General features: G+C 39.8%; 1 protein-coding gene across 5 annotated transcripts in view; it reads left to right on the top strand.

Moving 5' to 3' along the window:
* LOC127963421 (plexin-B3) overlaps nucleotides 1-20,501 on the top strand; it is a 67,497-nt gene that overhangs the window by 35,515 nt on the left and 11,481 nt on the right. For 2 of the 5 annotated variants that reach the window (XM_052563328.1, XM_052563329.1), the window contains exons 2-21: nucleotides 1,631-2,750; nucleotides 5,756-5,935; nucleotides 7,813-7,941; nucleotides 8,259-8,359; nucleotides 9,028-9,160; nucleotides 10,174-10,333; nucleotides 10,894-11,002; nucleotides 11,395-11,503; nucleotides 12,102-12,227; nucleotides 12,456-12,572; nucleotides 12,799-12,889; nucleotides 13,359-13,525; nucleotides 15,047-15,198; nucleotides 15,297-15,563; nucleotides 16,326-16,499; nucleotides 16,800-16,944; nucleotides 17,190-17,426; nucleotides 18,226-18,384; nucleotides 19,375-19,523; nucleotides 19,679-19,779. In XM_052563328.1, coding sequence (XP_052419288.1) covers nucleotides 1,647-2,750; nucleotides 5,756-5,935; nucleotides 7,813-7,941; nucleotides 8,259-8,359; nucleotides 9,028-9,160; nucleotides 10,174-10,333; nucleotides 10,894-11,002; nucleotides 11,395-11,503; nucleotides 12,102-12,227; nucleotides 12,456-12,572; nucleotides 12,799-12,889; nucleotides 13,359-13,525; nucleotides 15,047-15,198; nucleotides 15,297-15,563; nucleotides 16,326-16,499; nucleotides 16,800-16,944; nucleotides 17,190-17,426; nucleotides 18,226-18,384; nucleotides 19,375-19,523; nucleotides 19,679-19,779 — 3,910 coding nt within the window. In that variant the 5' untranslated portion in view covers nucleotides 1,631-1,646. Of the gene's footprint in view, nucleotides 1-1,168; nucleotides 1,188-1,630; nucleotides 2,751-5,755; nucleotides 5,936-7,812; nucleotides 7,942-8,258; nucleotides 8,360-9,027; nucleotides 9,161-10,173; nucleotides 10,334-10,893; nucleotides 11,003-11,394; nucleotides 11,504-12,101; nucleotides 12,228-12,455; nucleotides 12,573-12,798; nucleotides 12,890-13,358; nucleotides 13,526-15,046; nucleotides 15,199-15,296; nucleotides 15,564-16,325; nucleotides 16,500-16,799; nucleotides 16,945-17,189; nucleotides 17,427-18,225; nucleotides 18,385-19,374; nucleotides 19,524-19,678; nucleotides 19,780-20,501 lie in introns of those variants that run through there. The other 3 variants (XM_052563330.1, XM_052563331.1, XM_052563332.1) reach the window with 2 other exon arrangements.

Below are 20,501 nucleotides of genomic sequence, written 5' to 3' on the forward strand. Positions count from 1 at the left end.
CGTGCAGCCCTAGTGAAAGTTATAGAGCAAGTCGTTGCAGAATTGGACCAATGTAAATTTTCTGGTCAGGCTGTTGTCTAGTTTTAGATGAGTTTTTTTGGGGCATTTATTTTTGCTGGTCAGACTGGGAAGCACACTTGCCATTTAACTCCAGATAAACCAGCTAAGACCAGCTCAGGTCAAACCACAAAACTATTATTTCCTTGTTCAAGGTTTTTTCGTTTTCTTTAGAAAGTATGTAGGTTTTTGTCTTGGGCCACCTAGCAGCCATATAACATCAAGCTAAAAACTGTGAAAGCTTTGCAATTGCATATTAACTCCCTGGCAACCACCCAGAATATCCTAGCAACTACATCCCAACAAGTAAAAAACAAAACAAAAAGAAACTGAACTGAATATGTAGCAATAGCAACGAATTATAGCATTGTGTTCTGCATGGGATGCACCACACGTTTTCTGAAGACAATGGCAATCTAGGTGTTATTGCATCAGATGATTCTTTATTTTCTCTCAGTTTTGTTCAGAGGTTGATAACTGAATCTAACAGCTGACGCTTGTGACTTTCGAGTGGTTGATTAAAGCGGTGTCTGTTTTCTCAGTTTCATCAGTAAAACAAGAAAGGCAACTGCTACAGGCATCATGCATAATTTAGCACCTAACTTCTTCACATCTCTATTACTTTTTATCAGTGCGCTCAAATTTTTCCACACACTTTCTCTCTCTCTTTCTGTTTCACAACTTACCCTCTTCCTCTCTTTCCTGTCTCTCTATCTCAAGTCTCGATAATTCTGAGGAACACACCATGTGTTCTCATGTCATCTTATGACAGTCAGGATCGGCCAGTAAACAGTGAGTCAGACACCCCGAGGCTGACACAAACACCAGCAAAGGATTTTAATGATAACAGGAACCTGCGTCTGGCGCACTTTGGTACATTTTATCAGCCGCATATCAGTCTTGCATATATACTGCTCGTCAGCTGGCGTTCTGACTTTTCTGAAGTAAACTCCAGTGTTATTGCATGTTTCTTGGTCTCAGACGCGTGTCTTTTATTGCACTTGACCAAAGCCTGGCAGTCTCACTCAAGCATCCTTCACTGCCTGACTGTGTGAAGGTGGCAGGACTTTGAAGAACAAAAGAATGTGTTTGAAGACTATAGTCTTTGTGCTGCATGGTGATGTTCAGCAGTAGGTATTCTCTGTGGTGTTTTTCTGTTAACTTAACATTTGTCTTCTCTCTCTCTTTTCCCCTCTCTCTTACTCTTTCTTTTTCTAAATCTTTCTCTTTCTCTCTCTCTATCACCCATCTGAATCACCTCTACTCACTGGTTTCCGCTAACACTGACTATCTTGCTTTGCCTTCTGACTCTCTTCCTTCCTTTTTCATGCGTTACTCAACTTTCCATGCCCTTCTCTCTCTTCCTTACTGTCCTCTCCTGGATGTTTGCTTCCTCCCCATAACTTCCTTCATGCACGTTGCCTCCACTTTTTTTGACTTTGCTGACTAACTTCTTTCCCTGTTGTTTACGTTCTCACCCTGCCCCTCCATTTTGAATTCTCTTTCTTCATGCATGCTTCTTCTCAACCTGCCCTCTCTCTCTTACTCTCTTCTTGATCTCTATCTCTTTCAGCAGGTGAGGGGGTGCCATGCCAGCTGTTGCTCCCCTGTTGCTGCTCCTCGCCATCTTGTGGTGGCCTCTGGTACTGCCTCTGGCCCCCGGTCATCTTCAGAGCCCCCCTACATTCATCACCCTTAATGACTCCCGCCTCAATCATCTCCTGCTCGACAACCATTCAGGCCACATCTATGTGGGGGCGGTCAATTTGCTCTATCACCTCTCCCCAGACTTGCAGCTGCTCTCCTGGGGCAAAACAGGGCCTAAACTGGACAGCCCGGACTGCCTACCCCCCATTGTCTCCACCGAATGCACCCAGGCAGAAACCACAGATAACACCAACAAGCTTCTGTTGCTGGAAAAAGTCAATGAAAGTAAACCACTCAGCCTGATCGTGTGTGGGACGGTCCTGCAGGGCATCTGCGAGAAGCGAAGCTTGGAGAACGTCTCTAAGGTGCTGTACAAGACCGACAACCCCGTGGACACGCAGTACGTGGCAGCAAACGACCCTCGAGTGTCCACGGTTGGTGTGGTGGTGGAGCAGAAAAATGTTCTGCTTATGCTTGTTGGGCGGGGCTACACCAGTAAAGGACCTGGTGGGATCCCGCCAATCACGATGCGACGCTTAACCCCAGTTTCCCAAAACTCTGCACCAGCATTTTCCCATGAAGAACTTGGAAAGCTGGTTGTCGGGAGCTATTCTGAATACAACAACCACTTTGTGAAGGCTTTTCCTCACAACAACTATGTCTATTTTGTGTTCTCTCGGCGCGATGTGTGGGGCAAACGAGAGTATCGGACATACGTTTCAAGACTCTGTGAAGGAGACCCCAATTTCTACTCTTATGTGGAGGTGCCGCTTTCCTGCGGTGGAGGATACAATCTGGCACAGGCCGCTGTACTTGGCTATCACCGGGAACAACCCACACTGTTTGTGGCTATGGCCATGGGGCAGGCATCGACTCCCACACCCACAGACCGGTCGGCTCTTTGTGTGTACAAGGTGGAGGAGCTGGATAAAGCCCTGCATGGTGCCCAGCTACTGTGTTATTCACAGGAGGGCAAAGATGCCAGCAACCAGGAGAAGGCGTATATAGAGTACGAAGTGTCCTCCAAGTGTCTGAAGCTCCCGCAGGTAAGTTGTTGGCCTGTTTTTGCAGTCATTCCTCAAAGAGGATGTTGTTCTCAAAGGGCCTTTGATGTGCCAACTGATCCAACTGATTTTTTTTTTCAGGCTGTAGTTCTCTAAACCCCTTCCACCATTCATAATCAGTTCCACTTTAGACCCCTCCCCCCAAAATAACAGCATAATTCCAACATTAGGCAATAAGGTTTTTTGGTATCTGCTTACATTGGCAGTCTCAGGCAGTCGTACCCACCTACCTCAACATGGGTTCAAAAGACTTTCCTTTAGCAGACGGAGGGAGTGGCTCCATGAATGTAGCAGCTTTTTAATGAGGGTTAAATCCTTGGCTAAAGAGCAATAAGTAGGAATATAGCTCAGGGAAGCAACAAGATACCAGCCCATTAGCCATTTCATGTAAGACAGCATGGTGTGTGGTTTCTTGGTGACAGATTTTGCGACAGGGGTGTAAGTCTGGCCTAGTGGCAGCTGCCTCAGTGCTGACACAGATTAGTGTCCAGCTGCCTGCGCCAGTGCTAATCCGCATGGCATAACCGACGCAGTGCAAATTAACAAACACATTTATTCCGTAATTTTGTGTAAAGTGTGGTTTGTGTAATTTATGGTTTGTTTTAAGTATGTCAAATGAGTACTGGAGAATTTCTAAGAGCATAATCTAAAGAGTTTTTGTCTAAGAGTGAAGGAATGGGAGGGAAGGAGGTACGGGGACTAATGGATAATGTTCTATTAATGTGTCTGTTGCGGTGTGGAAGTGGGTATTGTGTATTAGTACGAGCGTGGGAATGAAAAGGAGTGGTGTCTGTGTGTGTAGCCTCTGGGAGGTGGTTAAATCCAGCTTAACGCCGCAGCTGGTTTGAGTTCTTTTGACCCAAATCCTCTCTGGTCTCACCAACCCAGTGACCAACACACACAGAAGCCCACTGAACCTCTGACCTCAATAACGTCATCTTTTAATGTGTGCGTTTCATATGACTTCTGTCTGTTAATGAGCTAGTCATGAAAGTAAAAAAATAAAAATACAGATATTGCTGATATTATGCAAATCAGTTTTAGACCATGTTTATAATAATTTAAACATTTACTTTATACTGTTCCAAAGATGTGTCTTGTCTTAGCATTTATAAAGCTCGTATTGGTTATTTTTTCCCCAAGCATTGAAATTCATGGGGACAACAGACAGGAATTACTTAAATTTTGATCCTCACACAACATTATCATATTTAGAAGACTTGTATTATAACACGAGACTCATATTGATTACTTTTATTAGACTTTTATGTTCATTTTTAAGTTTAAATGCTTCAATCTCAGTTAATTTAATTGCATGGAAAAAAGCTAAATTTCTGCTTATATGCACAATATCCTGGAAGAGGTATTAAGGAAGTTCTTCATTTTGACTTATCAGACATGATGTTCATGTTGCAAATTTAACAGTTATAGCCATCTCAATAATTTATAGGAAGTACTGCAGAATGGATGGCTGTTATCTTGTTCCCAAAGCAGTAGGTGTGCATGATGTTTGTGTATTTGACCTCCTTTGACTTCAATAGTGTGCTACTGTTCTCTGTCCTGTGTGGCCACTCCCCTTGGTCTGTTAGCTGAGGTATTGTGTCTGTCCGTCCACTGGCAGCTGCATTTCCAGAATAGCATTAGGTCAAAACACAGACCGGCGGCTGGCTCCACTGAGAGTGCATCTAAAAATCATTCCCAGCCATGTGTAGATGATGGGTTGGGTTTGACAGACACCATAATAAAAGCAGCTTAGATTTTTTAGTATTGATTTTTTTTATGCACACAGCAAGGACAGGATGTTTCTGCCATTATCCAAATGTTCATAGTTGACTTTGGAAACCTTTGTGCTCATCCAGTTTTTAGAGCTCTGATTTAATATTCTACTCGCATTTTTGGATATTAATTGTTCATAATGTGTTGTCTCTCAGGGTTTTTGTCTCGGTATTGTAAGCATGTGGGCACAAAGCTGTCTGTCTATGTAATTAGCTTGAACCTCATTATTTCCAAAACATTTAACATTAATTAATTCCTAAATTGTTTATATCTATCGTTTGACTGAATTCCAAGTACAGCTTATATTAGAAATGTGCATGCCATTGCACGTAAACTACCAGTCAAAAGTACTGACACGCCTTTTTATTTATTATAAAGGTTCCATATCTTATTCCATATCAAGTCATTAAAACTATATATATATATATGAAAAAAATCAGCTCTTGTATTTGAGCATCTTGCTGTCTATATTCCAGCTCTGCAGACTCCAGAAATTCTTTCAGCCAACTTAATGAGGCGCATCCTTGGATGCTTTTTAAAATTATTGAAGGAGTATTGTGTGCTGGGCATTTACTGGCAGCTTTTCTTTCACTTTACAGTCAGACTTGTCTTATAAATGTTCAGTTTTATATTCAAACCTAGGCTATTTCATGAATTCAAACATAAGCGTTTAAATCTGATGGTTTTGCAGATTGAAGGGTCCAGACTTTTGACTGGTAGTGTGGGTTAATGTAGTGCAACTCTCTCCCAATAATTTCCTCACTACTGTCACTGTCAGTAAAAGTAGGCAGAAATTGAGTCCTCTGTGCAGTAAATAAAGTTGTCTGCCGTGGCATTTAATCGGTTTATGTGTTGGGTATCGAGAATGGGTTCTTATTCAGAACCGGTATGTATAAATATTCTGGAACTGAGTGGTTTTCATGACATTTGGCTCCGTTTACAGTCTGCATTCTTCCACTAATGCAGACAGAGCACCGTTCTTAAACCGTACTGACAGTGTTTTCATGCACCATTGCTGCACCACTATTGATTCTAAAGTGCCAAAATATCACACTTTAGCCAAGCTGTGAGGTTGCAGCTTGAATTTAATATGAAGAATTCCATACCGTTCCCATGCCTAATTATTTTCCCTTTGTAATAATCATGAACTGTGTATGATAAATATATTTGATGATGGATATAGGTAATGTGATGTTTTTGGGGTTGTGCAGGACTCGCTGAAAGAGTATCCATGTGGAGGTGAACACACACCCAGTCCCATTGCCAGCGCCATTGCTCTCGATGCCACACCAGCTTTCATCTGGACTCCTTCCATCACTGCTGTCACAACAGCGACTGAAGTTGGCCACACCATAGTACTGCTAGGAGACAAAAGTGGAAGGCTGCACAAGGTATGGCTTACTGTTACCTGTTATTGGCCATGCAAAACATGCTGTTTTTTTCATCTTGCATCATGCATTAATGGCACTAAACCTGAAATTGTTGTGTTAGCAGCACAAATCCTTAACCATTAAAGGCCCACCATCCATCACTGAAGCATAATGGAAAAAATCAGCATGAACAACTGAATTTTAAAGGCTGTTTACCATCATTAAAGACTCCTTTATTGAAAAGCAAACACATGGAGTAATCATAATCTGTCATTAAGCACTAACACTCCAGTAATGAGCAAACCACCCTACAGCAGCATGGTAATATTATGTTATTAAAATCGGTTGGTTAAGTCAGAGTTCAGATAGTGTGTTATATTATTTATCAGGATAAAGTTTTGGGGAGGTATTATAGTGAGTTTTTGCTGCCAAAATTGGATTGCAGTTTGGAGACTTTTGTATCCTTTGTTTGAGGCCTACAGTTCAAGGCCACTGGAATTGAGACAGTGTATTTGAAGCTCACCTTTCAAAGCAGAAAAACATAAGATGTCACAGTTAGCCTGAACTTGCATTTAAGCTGCTATTTAAAGGCAGATAGACAAGAGAGTGCATGTATGTCTTTAGCTACTGTGATCTTAGAGGTGGAACAGTGTAGAATTCACTTTATGAGTCATGGAAGGTGAAAAGAAATGCATAATAAGCAACCCTTATACTTGACAAGCTAGGGTTTGGTTTCAGTTACAGTAATAGTCCACCCATTATTCCAAAGCCTGTATTAATTTCTTCCTTCTGTGGAAAAGAATGAAAGATTGAATATCCTTGACGTAGATGTTTTTTATATGACTACAAATCTGTCAAGTGCAATAAAAGTGGTCCATATGAGAAAAATAAGCTACATTTAAGTCGTATTTTACAGAAAATCTTTACTTTTGACAGCTCTGAAATGGCATTGAAGTTCAGGTTTAGAAATAGTAATTGATGCCAATTTATACAGTTCAACTTTTTAGTAAATAACAACTATAGGCTTCAGAAGACTTGGAATAAACCACAAAAGGACAACTAAATGTTTGTGTTTTTATTTTTTGGATGGACTATTCATTTAAGATCCTTCAGGCAAAAGATCCTTGTGCAACATTCATTCAGACTTGGTAAACACATTCAGTTCGCTCTATCACTGTATATTTTTGCCATTTTTAGGGGGGAATATATTTTGATCTGCCAATTTTGCCTACTTTCAATCTGGGAATGTGGGGTATTTACAGCTCGTGGCTGGCCCAGTCTGGCCCGGAGGTGGTGTGATTGTGTGTGTGCATGCAGGAAGGAGTGTGTGTCTGTGTTTGTGTGCGAGCGACTGCCTCATTAGCATGAGAGGACATGTTCTGAATGCTTATTGAAAGTGCCTTGGGGAGAACCGATCCCGAGGGAGCCGGTCACATGCGGTGCGCTCTGGGTCGGCTGATAGGGGTGGTGGGAGCCGCACTTGGAGTTTTTCATCCTTCAATCCCCTCTGGTGCTGTGTGAAATATTAACGGCGAAACTCTGAAACAGCAGCTTGTTTACTGCCCAAAATTCTCCTCAGGCAGAACTTATCACAGACAGCCCACGGTATCACTTCCCCTGCCTGCAAGATGCTGGAAAACCCACCGGCCTGCTGAGATTGCAACTCGCTGGAGCTTTGTGGCCAGCTTGTGTTTCTTTTGTATGTGCATATGTATGTGAAAGCATTGATTAGCGATGCTTGCTTTTGTTCATGCTTTTGAATAAACTACTAATTATAAGTATTCAACTTGAGAGCATAATGTGCATTGCAGCATTTGTTCTACAGACATGAGTGATACCTTAAATCATGTGCTTTGTTTCGGCACGTTGTGCTTCATGTCACTTTACTTTTATTGCAGGTGTTCTTGCATGCAAATGGTACCGGTACCAAATATGACACAGTGGAGGTGGAGGCAGAGAGTCCCATTAACGCTGACCTGCTGTTGGACTCCACTAAACAGAACGTCTACGTGTTAACTGAAAGAAAGGTATGAGAGACAAACAACTTCCTTTCAACTGCTAGCAACTGAAACAAAGGACATCTGTTACATGCGCACTCTCAAAGGAGAGATTACATGTTTACTTTGACAAACAACATTTGAATGACAGATTTTTTTCTCGAGATGAAAGTCTGGTTTTGTTTTTTGCATTGTCAAGTAATTGCCGGTGGATTCGTCTTGGCAGCCAATCAGAATCGGAGATTGTTTTCACACTGTTCGCTCATGCAAAAGTTGCATCCTCTTGCATTTTCTCAGTCTTCCATGCGAGAACGGTGCTCAGGGCCTCTGATTTGTGTGTGTTTCAGGTTACAAAGCTCCATGTTGCTCAGTGTGAGAAGCATTTAGACTGCCACTCCTGTCTGTCTAATAGAGATCCCTACTGCGGCTGGTGTTTGCTGGAGGGCAGGTACTTGAGCTCACCTGACTGCTGTTACACATCACTGCCTGCTCTTTCAACACTCCCTTCCCATCAGGCCGCACCCTTCGCCTTACATAAACATTGCATTTAATCCTATGGAGATCATTTGCATAGATCATTTTAGATATATTTATAATTTCTTCAACGACTTCTGCTTCCACAGAAAGGCAGTTGTGTTACTGGTTCAACTATTTGGGGTTTTATTAACGCCTTTTGTTTTGAGATTGTTCTATGGATTATTATGAGCCTATAATTTAATACTACACTACCATTCAAAGGTTTGGGGACTGTAAGAAATTAATACTTTTATTCAGCAAGGTTGCATTAAAGGGCACCTTTCATGCCCCTTTTTACAATATGTAATTGTCCCAATAATGTGTCTGTGAAGTTTTAACTCAAAATACCCCACAGACAGATCATTTATTATCATATTGAAAATGCCTATTTTGAGTGGAAGCAGAAACGCGCTGTATTAGAGCATGTCTTTTTAAATGCAAATGAGCTGCTCCCCGCCCTCTTTTCCAGAATAGGGCTGTGCCTTTACAGCTCGTAACTGCTAATAAAACATCTGTTTGGTTTTGATAATCACGTCTTTAATGCTGAAATCATGCACTTTAAGCAGCAGACCCTTATCTCATGGTTTGTTTGTGTATCAGATGCACACGGAAGATGGACTGTGCAAGGCACGCTCAGCCTCACCACTGGATCTGGAGCTATAGCCGTGAGCGCCAGTGTGTGTCCACAGAGAGTCTACAACCCTCCATCCTGAGCAGAGAAGAGCAGACACGGGTACAAACCTACATCCCAGATCACCTCCCTCACTCTGCTGTCAAATTATAGTCTGAGGTCTTCACTGCAGCCTATTTTAGCCAAGAGCCGCCCACTTAGACAGGAAGAGACTCCTTGATCGACATGTAACACAGTGCCTAACCGGGAATGATGCGACTAAGCAGAAAGCAGTCAAAGCTATCTCTTCCATTTTTATCAGAGTTTTATTCTTAAAAAGTCTGCAATAAGCAACATTTTGTCCGTTTTAGGGTTTCATGGTGAAATCTCATTAAACCAAGTCCTGCTCCTCAACTCTATTTTAAACATCGGATAAGCTCAGCTCATATTGTGCCTCTTCAGAGCATTTTCGCTTTTGGTGTGGAAAGACAAACTACTTCTTAAGGAATATTTGTTGCATCCTGACTCCTGGAAAATGCATAAACCCAGCCATTAAGATAAGAGCTTATCATTTTGAGGGGGAAAATATAGATTGTTTTGTTTCTGTGAGAATTGACCAAAATATTGATGCCTCATCTTGCACCAACGTATCCAAATGTTTCTCGAATCAAAGACTTTATAGAGTGCATTTGCATCTGACTACGAATAGTAAATAGATAATAATATGGATATTTAAGGTTGCACTGCAAACTAATAGGCTCTTGGCTATGTTTAAAACAATTTTAAGAGAATTTTGATATGCCCCATCTCGAGTTCTTGCTTCATTTGTAAATGCATCAATACACTTCGCTCAAGGTCTTCAACTGCACAGTAACATTCTTGTAATGTGTCAGGAATTGTAGATTTGCTACAGCACTGAGCAGTTAGCAGCAGATCTGCGCTTATGCAATACTAACAGACGGTTACATACAGTGAAAACCTTGCTCTTAACAAGTAAAGCACAAAATCCTCACCAGCATCCAAACAAAAGTATGGACAATATCTCTTATTAGTATTCACAAGACTAACCATGGCCTTGCACATTCTTAAAATGGCCATTAAATGTCTGATCAGTTTTTTTCTGCTCTGCTTTCAAGGTCTCTTTCACAGTTCTACAGTTGCCGGTCTTGTCAAAGGATGAGTCTCTATCTTGCGCTTTTGGGAGTTTGGCTGCTCAGCCTGCGGTTGTCCTGGAGAACAGAATCACATGTCAATCACCGGCTCCAGAGCAGCTCCCCCCGAGCCCACCAGGCAACGGTGAGCCACACTGACACCATCACATTGCCAAGACAGTTTTATCCCAGCAGACAACTTGTTGAGCTGAAGGGAATGAAACACAAACCATCTCTTTTCAAGAGAACATGCTTCTGTTACACTCACAATACTTTTTTCTATCGTGGTTTTATCTAACTGCACAAGCACATGCAGCGATAACTAGTTTCTTAGAATATGTTTGCATGCATATTGTGAATGTGCGATGCCATGGATTTGCAGATATTTAAAGACACTTCTGTTGATTTTACTGACATTGAATCTGGGTTACAGGGATTACTTAGACATAGGGTATTAGTTTATCTCCTGTGCAACTAGAAAATGTCAGTCTCTCGGGAATATGTACTTAAGCTTATACAGATCCTGACAATGAGTTGAGTATCTCTCTAGCGTATACAGTATAGTATTTACTGTGCAGGGATGGTTAAATCCATGTTAAATATTAAATATGAGTACTCACATTTCAAGGTGGAAAATCTAGGTCAAAACAGGAAGTTTGAAATATTGTTTATGATGTCATTTGCTGACAATTTGTTTTTCTGTAGATCACATATCTGTACGAATGGCTCTGAAGTTTGGAGACGTGACCATCTCGCATACAAATATCACCTTTTATGATTGTAAAGCACTCGGACGGCTCAATGCAACCTCACCGTAAGCATATATGCACACAAGTTTAAGTAGTTGAACTATGCAACCTTGCTTCTATACAACAGTTCACCTTTACAGGAGTAAGCACTAATTTGCATTTATTTCCAGAACCGAAATCTGAACATTGGATTAAGCCAGGTTCAAAATTATTGTTTCATTTTGTTGATCTATTAAAATCAAAGGGATTTTGGATATCTCTCTTTATAACTCCATAAATCATAATTCAGTCTCAGCGATTAGGGTGAAAAATTTGGCAAAAGCTGCAATCAGATTATGCTCGGTGCAGCCGTGACTAACATTATAATTTGAGTAGATTTATATATGGCCCCATGTATTGACCGTCCACTAATAAAATACATTTTCACATTAATGGTATCATATGTGATCTGCTGCAGGTGCATGGCGTGTGTTAGCAGTATGTGGCCGTGTCATTGGTGTGTGAAGGATGAGCTCTGCACTCATGATAAGAGCTGCCCTAGTCAGCACGTCATCTATAACAGCAGGGTAAGTGTTGGCCCTCTTATCTCCCCCAGGGCTTTACCCTCTCCTGACCGTTAAATGCAACCATTACAGACAGTCAACGAGGTCACGACCTGTCATAATATGTAGAGCATTATAGTATGTATCTTCTCTCTCTCTCTCTCTTATATATGTGTGTGTGTGTGTGTGAGGATATACAGTATATGTGTGCGTGTGTATGTATATTACATTTTTTAATTAAATTTAAAAATACATTTAAATTTAATTTATGCATTTAGCAGACACTTTTATCCAAAGCGACTTACAGTGCATTCAGGCTATAACTTTTTACCTATCATGTGTTCCCGGGGAATTGAACCCCCAACCTTGCACTTGATAGTGCAATGCTCTACCAAATGAGCTACAGGAACACTATGTATATATTAACATACAATAATTTTTTTGTCATGATTCTTGGAAAAATTATAGTGTTTGTCTAAAACACTGTGGCTTAAAACATGCATTCATGTCTAAATTTGGTCCGTTCAATCACCTTGCAACTTCCACAGATAATTTGCATTAAACTAAAAATTATCTTCTTATCTGACCAACCCTTGCCCTCACTGTGTGTGCTTGTGAACAGGAGCAGTCATCGCCCCGTGGGCCTGACTCTTGTCCCTGTGTCTGGGCCCTGCAGAGCTTCCCTCTAGTTCCTGTTGGCTTTGACACCCAGCTCTTACTGCAGGGCAAAAACCTGGACATATTTGAGGTGATGCTCATCTGCCACTTATCATCCCACCCTATCCATTGTGCCTGAGTCAATATGTTGGCCTTGACGTTTCATGGCTGTGCATTTTAAAAGGCCATTACTCCCCGGTGTTCAGGAGGGTCTGGGTGAACTCATTTATGATAATGCATGTGGAATGGGGGAAGGGGGTTTGAGACGGCTCATGATTAGCGTTTGATTGTGTGACATGCCGTGTGATATTTTAAACAGGATGAGGAAGATTATGCTTGCGTGCTGGTCATCGAAGGCCAGGAGCTGCTCTTGCCAGCCACTTTGAACCGCAGCACAGAGACGGGGACGCATGTGTTCAAGTGTGCCACTCATCAGGTGATATTAATAGCGTAAATTTATTTATTGCAGCATCAAATTACCCACAGCCGCTGCAGTTAATATAGACTTGTGCATGTGACGTCTGCACTGATAATAGCTGTAATTTATGACACCAGTCAGAAAAACACATGCAATTCAAACATGGATTTGTTGATGGTGCCACACATAATTTGTCTGCATGCACCTGGATGATTATACATTGATTTTGTGTGTGTGTGTTTAGTTCCAATACTCAGAAAAGCAGTTTGAATATTCAGCTCCTGTTTATCTGCAATGGGGGACGCAGCGTATAGACACAGCACCACATCTCCGCTGTGAGTACCGCGACCATTTCTGCATCTTTCATTCAGTGGCAGTCCTGTGAGCATCTTCAAAAATCATAAAATTAACTCGAATTGTTATCAATGCACTTTCTATTTTGCTTGCGTTAAATGCATGTAAAATATATAATTAAAAAAAAGTTAATAAATATATTTAACAAAAATACTTGTACATCCATCCTGTTGTCATCACAGAATAAAGCCCAGAGGATGATCAGGGTCTCAACATAAAGCTGATATTAAATTATTTTAAATTTAATGAAGTATTATTAAATATACATGTTGTGTATATATGTATACCAGTCGTTTATAAAAACCTGACAGACAGACAGACAAATAAACTTCCACCATGTGTAACATCCATTGAATCACCCACAGCAACAAGTGACTCATTGAAGCAGCTAGTAACAGTTTTGTGTCTGTTGGTTGTGAGCTCACTGTGATCCGTGTGTCTGTGTAACAGTGCAGCTGTATGACTGCTCAGTGGGACAGTCCGACTGCAGCCAGTGTCGAGCGGTTGCTGCCAATTACGGATGTGTGTGGTGTGTCGGTGAAACCCCCGGCTGTGTGTATAACCAATCCTGTACCAGCCGACCTGCGGACACCTGTCCTGCTCCTATAATTACTGAGGTACACATATCCACTGTCCAAAATTAAACTGTGTGGGCGAATTGAGAAAATGTATCACCAATCATGAAACTTATTTTGTGTTTTTTCCTTTAAAGATTTTTTTTTTTTTTTTGGCAAGTCAATGGAATTAATTTAGCTTTAGTTCTTTTTCTTGAGTATTTGTAGCAAACCGTACGGCTTATTTAGTCTTTTTGCACAATCATAAATCTGTCAGGGTATCAGCTGTCTCAAAACATCAAAGTCATGGGTTTGATTCCAAGGAAATGCATGAATTGTTAAAGAATATACTTTTGGATAAAAGCTTCTCCCGATTGTATAAATGTCAGTGTGAAGGCAAAAGCTGTCAGAACAGTCACTGATCTTTTCATAAGTGTACAGATTGTGTTGAAGGATCTGAAGGAGCTAGTTTGGGTGTTCAGTAGCTGTGTGTGTGTGTGTGTGTGTGTACATACATTTGTATGGTTTTATTTTTTATTTGCGTTCTTTAATTCACATTCATAATTAACCATTTCTTTAATAATTTATATTTAATCATTTAATTATTCAAATAATAATCTATTAATATTTTAAAGATATTTTTTTATATACACATATATGTATATAACAACATTAATAGGACTTTTATTTTTTTTTACGTATGTAATTTTCAGTTGCAGTGCTTGTTGTATAACCAGAAGAATTTATTTTTTATTTTTGTGAAACTTGGTTGGATTTGTGCCAAGTCATTCAAAAAAAAGGGTTGCACTTTATTTTACAGTACGTGTACTAACATGTACTTATAGTGTACTTACAGTGTATTTATCTAAGAAAGTTCTGGTAATACAAGGTATCTTCATGGGGTAGGGTTAGGTTTAGGGGTAGGTTCAGGGTTAGTACCTAGTTATTACATAGTTATTGTAACTATTATAATAAGTACATAGTATGTACATGAGGAACAGGACTGTAAAATAAAGTGCTACCAAAAAAAGAAATCATTAATTAAACCCAGTTTATTTTATCATCATATTGTTTCCTGCTTTCTACTGTTCCCTGCCTTGCTCTGTCAACCTTTTTGGCTGATGTAAGACTTAATTTAATACAGTTTTGGGTATCGGACAAAATGCAATGTCAACTGCTTTTGGGTATCAGACCAAACAAATATTTTCTGGAGAGACCGGGTCTAATATTCCTGGCGTGGCGTTGCAAAACAAATTTAGGCATAGTGTCTCTTTGATTCGATTCGCTCGCGTAGCTTTTGAAAGATTAAAAGCTGTCAGGCTTAAACTATTGTTATGGCATTGCCGTTTAAACCTACTATTGTTACTGAAAAATGGTCATTTCAGTTACTTTGCAAGCCATCCATTAGTCACACACAATGCTCGGTGGGTGCTAATTTTGGTCTTCAAACATATATTTATAAAAGACACTCTGTGTGTTTTGTACATGTTACAATTTGTGTTAAGCTCAATGTGCCAGATTGTATTAGAAAACAGTCAATTAAATGTTAAATAGTCATTTTCTCAAACTTTTGTCTGTGGGTAGGTCGAGCCGCTGACTGGGCCACTGGAGGGCGGCATCCTGCTGACTATCCAAGGATCGAATCTGGGCCAGAGCTTCCAGGACGTCCAGGCAGGAGTTACGGTGGCAGGGGTGACCTGCATACCTCTGCCAGAAGCCTATCGCATTTCTACCAGGTACAGCTTCTCTATTAAATTGACTGTTTTGGTACACCAAATAAAATGACAAGTTAGCGTCAGATTTCATGTGTGCACAATTCTGGTTTTGTTGTCAGCATTGTGTGTGAGCTCCAGGCCAGCGCAAATGTCACAGCCGGACCGGTCGTCATCACCGTCAGAGGTTCAGAGAGAGGAGAGTCCCAGCAGACGTTCTCATATCAGAATCCACAGCTGAGCAGGATTGTACCGGAAAAAGGGCCTTTAGCTGGGGGCACGATGCTAACGGTCCATGGGTCACAGCTCCTGACGGGACAGCGAGTAGAACAAAGGAGCGACCAAATCACTGGCCTGCAGGCCTTTTTGGGCTCAGAGCCCTGTCGCATGTAAGCACCAATAGAGAACTGCTGTGTAATGTATGCATGTAATTTAATAGGCTAACACAGAAGCTATAATAACCATGGTTCCCTTGACAAAAACCCAATAGCATTTTTCCATTGGTTTTTGAATTATTGTAGAAATTGAGCTCTGTGATGAACACAACTTTTGAATTGTGAAGCCTAAATACAATCAGCAGAAGTAAAAAGGATACGGACAAACCACACCATTGCTGCTTGACTTCAGTGTCACTACCAATTAAGCTTCTTTTATTTTTCAAACATTTTTCTTGAATATTTGAGTTCGAGTATTTTGCAAGAGCGCAATTATAAACATAAGAAGGCAGTAAAATTGGACTGGTGAGTAGATGAGTTTCCCTTTTAATGTCCTCAACAACTTTTGCCATTACATTTATCCTCTTGTTAGCAACTACCTTTTTCAAGAAAGTTAAGACTTTAAAAAAATCACAAGTGTGGTATAATTGATGTATTTTATGTTGTAGGATAAAACATAAAAATATCTTGAGCTTGTTCACCACAGACCTTTTTTCAGGCATTTAACTAAAAGCCTTTATCAAAATCCGTTGACTTTGGGACGATGGAACCGGAAGTGCTAAAATGTTAACTCGTTTATGCGTTTTTCTCAACGAAAATGTCATTCCTGCAGCACTTTATATCATCCGTTTATTGACACAAAATGTGAATGCAATTCACTGAAAAGATGCTGCAAGTCGCATTTGTCTAAGTTTTCTTTTTCTCTTTTTCTATAAGCAATGTAGTGAGTGACACACAGCTGATTTGTCGCACCAGTCACTCCAACCAAACTGGAAGAGTGCCACTCAAAGTGGTGTTTGGAAAAGCCGAGAGGATTTTGGAAAGTGTTCTTTTCAGCTACACGGAAGACCCAGTGATTACTGATGCAACACCTATGGAGAGTTTCTACGGGTATGTGTGCTCAAATGACAATTCTGTCATCATTTACTCACCCTAATGTTGTTCTATCTCTGTATGAGTTTCTTTTACTGAGCACGATAGAAGTAGCCATTGACTTCTATAATACATAATATAAAAAAATACTATGCAAGTCAATGGCTACCATCAACTGTTTGGTTACCTACATTCTTAAAAATATTTTATTTTTTGTGTTCAACAGAAGAAACCTATACAGACATTAATTGTTCTAGTTATCTCTTCTACATCTACATCATGAGATCGTGTTCCTCTAATATTTTCATTGACATTTAGGGGTGGGCGTCGTATAAACGTGACCGGCCGAAACCTGAATGTCGCTCAGCAGCCGAAGATGTCGGTATCTTTTGAGCCTGGAGAGCGGTCCGGAGTCAGAAGTCGTCGACGCACACATGTTTCTGTCAAGGATCCCTTGGTTATGGTAAAACAGTCAGAAAACTCATTTCACAGATTTTGTTAAACCAATTTTTCATATCAAACAGAATTGGTTTTCAGAATGAATACAAACAGGACTTATACATTTGATTCATTCTCACAGATTCAAATATTTATTCAGAGACAGTTTAACCATTTACTTGACCAAATTTCAACTTGTTCACACTCCAAGCGCATGAAAGGAAATGTTCTCTGAGGTGCAGTAGTGCATATGTTTCTGTTTGTCTTCAGATTCAGGAGTTGTGCACCAATGTGACCTCGGAGAGGATGATTTGCAAGAGCCCTGCGGTGCAGCCAAAATCCAGGATCGTGCGAGTGTGGTTCGAGATGGACAATGTGCACATCGACTTTCCCACCATCAAGAACAAGCCATTCACGTACCACCCAAACCCAGAATTATTACAGCTCAACAGTGAGTCACCAGGAACGTCCATCCGATTCAAGCCTGGAGGAGTCCTGGCAGTAGAGGTGCTTGCATTTCTGTGTGATTCTGTTTTGTTGATGGTCCACCAGTGGAATTTTAGCATCATTTTAAGACATATATACATGCCACAGCAAAGCATCACAAAATTTTGCTTGATGACAATGTATCAGATCGTGGGTGGCAAGTATCAATATTTTAGTATAGAAATAGAAATTCCCACAAATATTTATTCACTAGCTTATCGATTCTCTAGTGCTATGAACGAACATCTTTTATACTCTCAACAGTTGGGATGATTGTTTATTTTGATGATTGGGACCGTTTATTGGGATGATTGTACATTTTTAGCACTCCAAAATAAAGAAAAGGAAATTACAGCTTGTATACACAAACATTATTTAATAAGAACAGTTCCTATATTAATAGTTGAACAAATGAGAGTTGAGTGTCAGAGATGTACAGTGTTTGTGTGTGTATTTGTTAGATGCCTTAGTTCAACAAAATACATATAATTGCAACTAACTGCTTACATTTTTTTAGTGTTTGCATGACGTTTCTGTAATTTTTTTCTTAGGTTTTGTTCTTTTTAAATATATTTTTTTAGATATTGATTTATTAATTTCAGTGCTTATTTAGGCAATAAACGTATTTCAGTTAAGCTGCCAAGGCAACGTTTGTAAATGTAGATTTTCATCTAATATTTTATTTGATTATATTTTATTTCAAAAATACAATTTTATTTGATTTCAGCTGTATTTCATTTAAGTAAATACTTTAGTTCTACTTTAAGTCCACTTGTAAACAGTAGTTTGGTTGCTGAGGATGTGTGTTGTGTGTCTGAAGGGTAATGGACTGACACTGGCTATGAGTAAAGAGGAAGTTGTGGCCCGGCTCGGGGACAAAGAGTGTGTTGTCAAGACTCTGGATAACACACACCTGTACTGCGAACCACCTGAGAAACAGCCTCTCGCCCTGGAAGGCAGTGACTTACCCACACTAAAGGTCAGTCTGTATCCAGTCTCATCTTTAGTTGTTACATGGCATGTTTTTTTCTTTAAGTTTTAAATATAACCAAAAGTTCTTTTTATTCTGATTCAGTTGTCAAATACAGTCTGGCTGAGTGTAACTTGACATGTTTTGAGCATCACAGTTTTTCCAAGTGCATACTCCATGAAGTGACAAAATCGCAGCCAATCAGAATGTTTTTGATGTTTAATAGAGCACAGACTTATCAGACTTTGTTTTTCAAAATGTTTTTCCACGAGGATTTCAAAGAAATTCTTCAGAATTAAACCATTTTAAGTTACTAACTTAAAAGTTTATCTTGAAAAATACTAATAACACGGTTAAATGTAACTTTTAGCACACAGTAAAATTTACATTTAATACTCTGCATTATAATGAAATTTATTTTAAATGCATTTGAATTTAAATGAGATTAACTTTTAAAATTAGTTTAGGTTTTTTTATATATATATATATATATATATATGAACAAATACAAATTACAAATATTATAAAAATGTTTTGTAAAAAATACATTAAAAAATATTATTTCACCAAAATAGTATAAATTAGTATAACATTTATTGGCTGTAACGTAAAATAATTAAAGAGTTTTAATATTGTGCATCCCTTTACATGAAGCAATGCAAATAACGTGAAAATCATGACTTTTAAATAAATAAGAAATGCACTGGCTTGAGTCTTCTTCAGAGCATATATCATCTCTAAAGAGCCTCAGAGCTCATAGTAGGTCTGTCTTCAATGGTTTATGGGTTATTATTAAAATAATTTTCTCTGCGGTGAAAATGATGTTTTTACTACCGACTGCAGCCTGGAACCAGTCTCTTTAAAAAGATGTAATTTATTGCTTCGTGCTGTGTTGTATCACACCTGCTTAGAATTGTGAGTGTCTTCATTTTGCGATCACATCCTAACCTCCGCGTGTGTGTGTGTGTGTGTGTGTGTGTGTGTGTGTGTCTCGCTCAGGTGTTAATGGGAAGCCTGGCGTTTGACTTGGGTCCAGTGGAGTATGACAGTGATTCACACTCCTCGGTGCCTCTGCCAGCTCAGATCGGTCTGGCAGCGGGGGCCGCGGTGGTCGTTCTCATCGTGCTGGTTATCATTCTCATGTACAGGTAAAGTCGATTCAGATGGCAGATTCCTCGCCCTTCTGGGCTTGTCGTCATGACAATGAGCCTCACATCCAGCACTCAGAGAGAATTTTAATGGTATCCATTTGTGGAGGGTAGCGCTCTAACCCTGTGTTTGCTCTCGCTCTCTGTTTGTAAAGGCGGAAGAGCAAACAGGCTCTGAGAGACTATAAAAAGGTTCTGGTGCAGCTGGAGACTCTGGAGATAAATGTTGGAGACCAGTGCAGGAAAGAGTTCACTGGTATGGCAACACTTTGTTCATCCATATAGTTTGTCTTAACTATAATATACCATGATAAACATGAGTTTTACTACTCTTACCGATACTGCTTAACGGTATTCTTATCGGTACTTTGTGTTGTGTGTGTTTTTTTGTTTTGTTTTTTTTTAGATCAGGTTGAGAACAGAATTAACATTTCTTTTTATGTAAAATTAATAAAACAATTATTTGTAGCGCAAGAAACAGCCATGTTTGAACAAATAGCTATTATACAAAAAAAACAAATGAATGTAAAACATATGAAATAAACTATATTTTTATAAACAGAACTTCTACGTAAGGTTAGCAAACTAGGGAGATTTTACATGATTCAACATGGTTCAACATGATTTTAGCATACATAACGTACCTGACGTAGATTGGGCAACAACCAGAGATGATCTAGCTAGGCAGTCAAAAACTTTGCATTTCTCTGTCTGCACATAATGCACTTTTGAAATATGCTTTGACAGATTGCTTGTGTTTCCGCCCTTACATGCTAAAATTTTGTTGCATTTATGACAACGAGCGTTGCCTGCATCAACTCTAGTGAAGTATAACCACACTTTGGAACGCCATCGTCACACTTTGTATTAAGCGTGAGTTTTCGTACTGTTATGCGTGTACCACGCTCGTTCTTGTTGTGTGTGTGTGTGACTGACTGACAGACAGCCTCTGCAGCGGCATGAGAGATCTCGCAGATC

Source organism: Carassius gibelio, chromosome B8, assembly GCF_023724105.1.
Source record: "Carassius gibelio isolate Cgi1373 ecotype wild population from Czech Republic chromosome B8, carGib1.2-hapl.c, whole genome shotgun sequence".
Lineage (NCBI taxonomy): Eukaryota > Metazoa > Chordata > Actinopteri > Cypriniformes > Cyprinidae > Carassius > Carassius gibelio.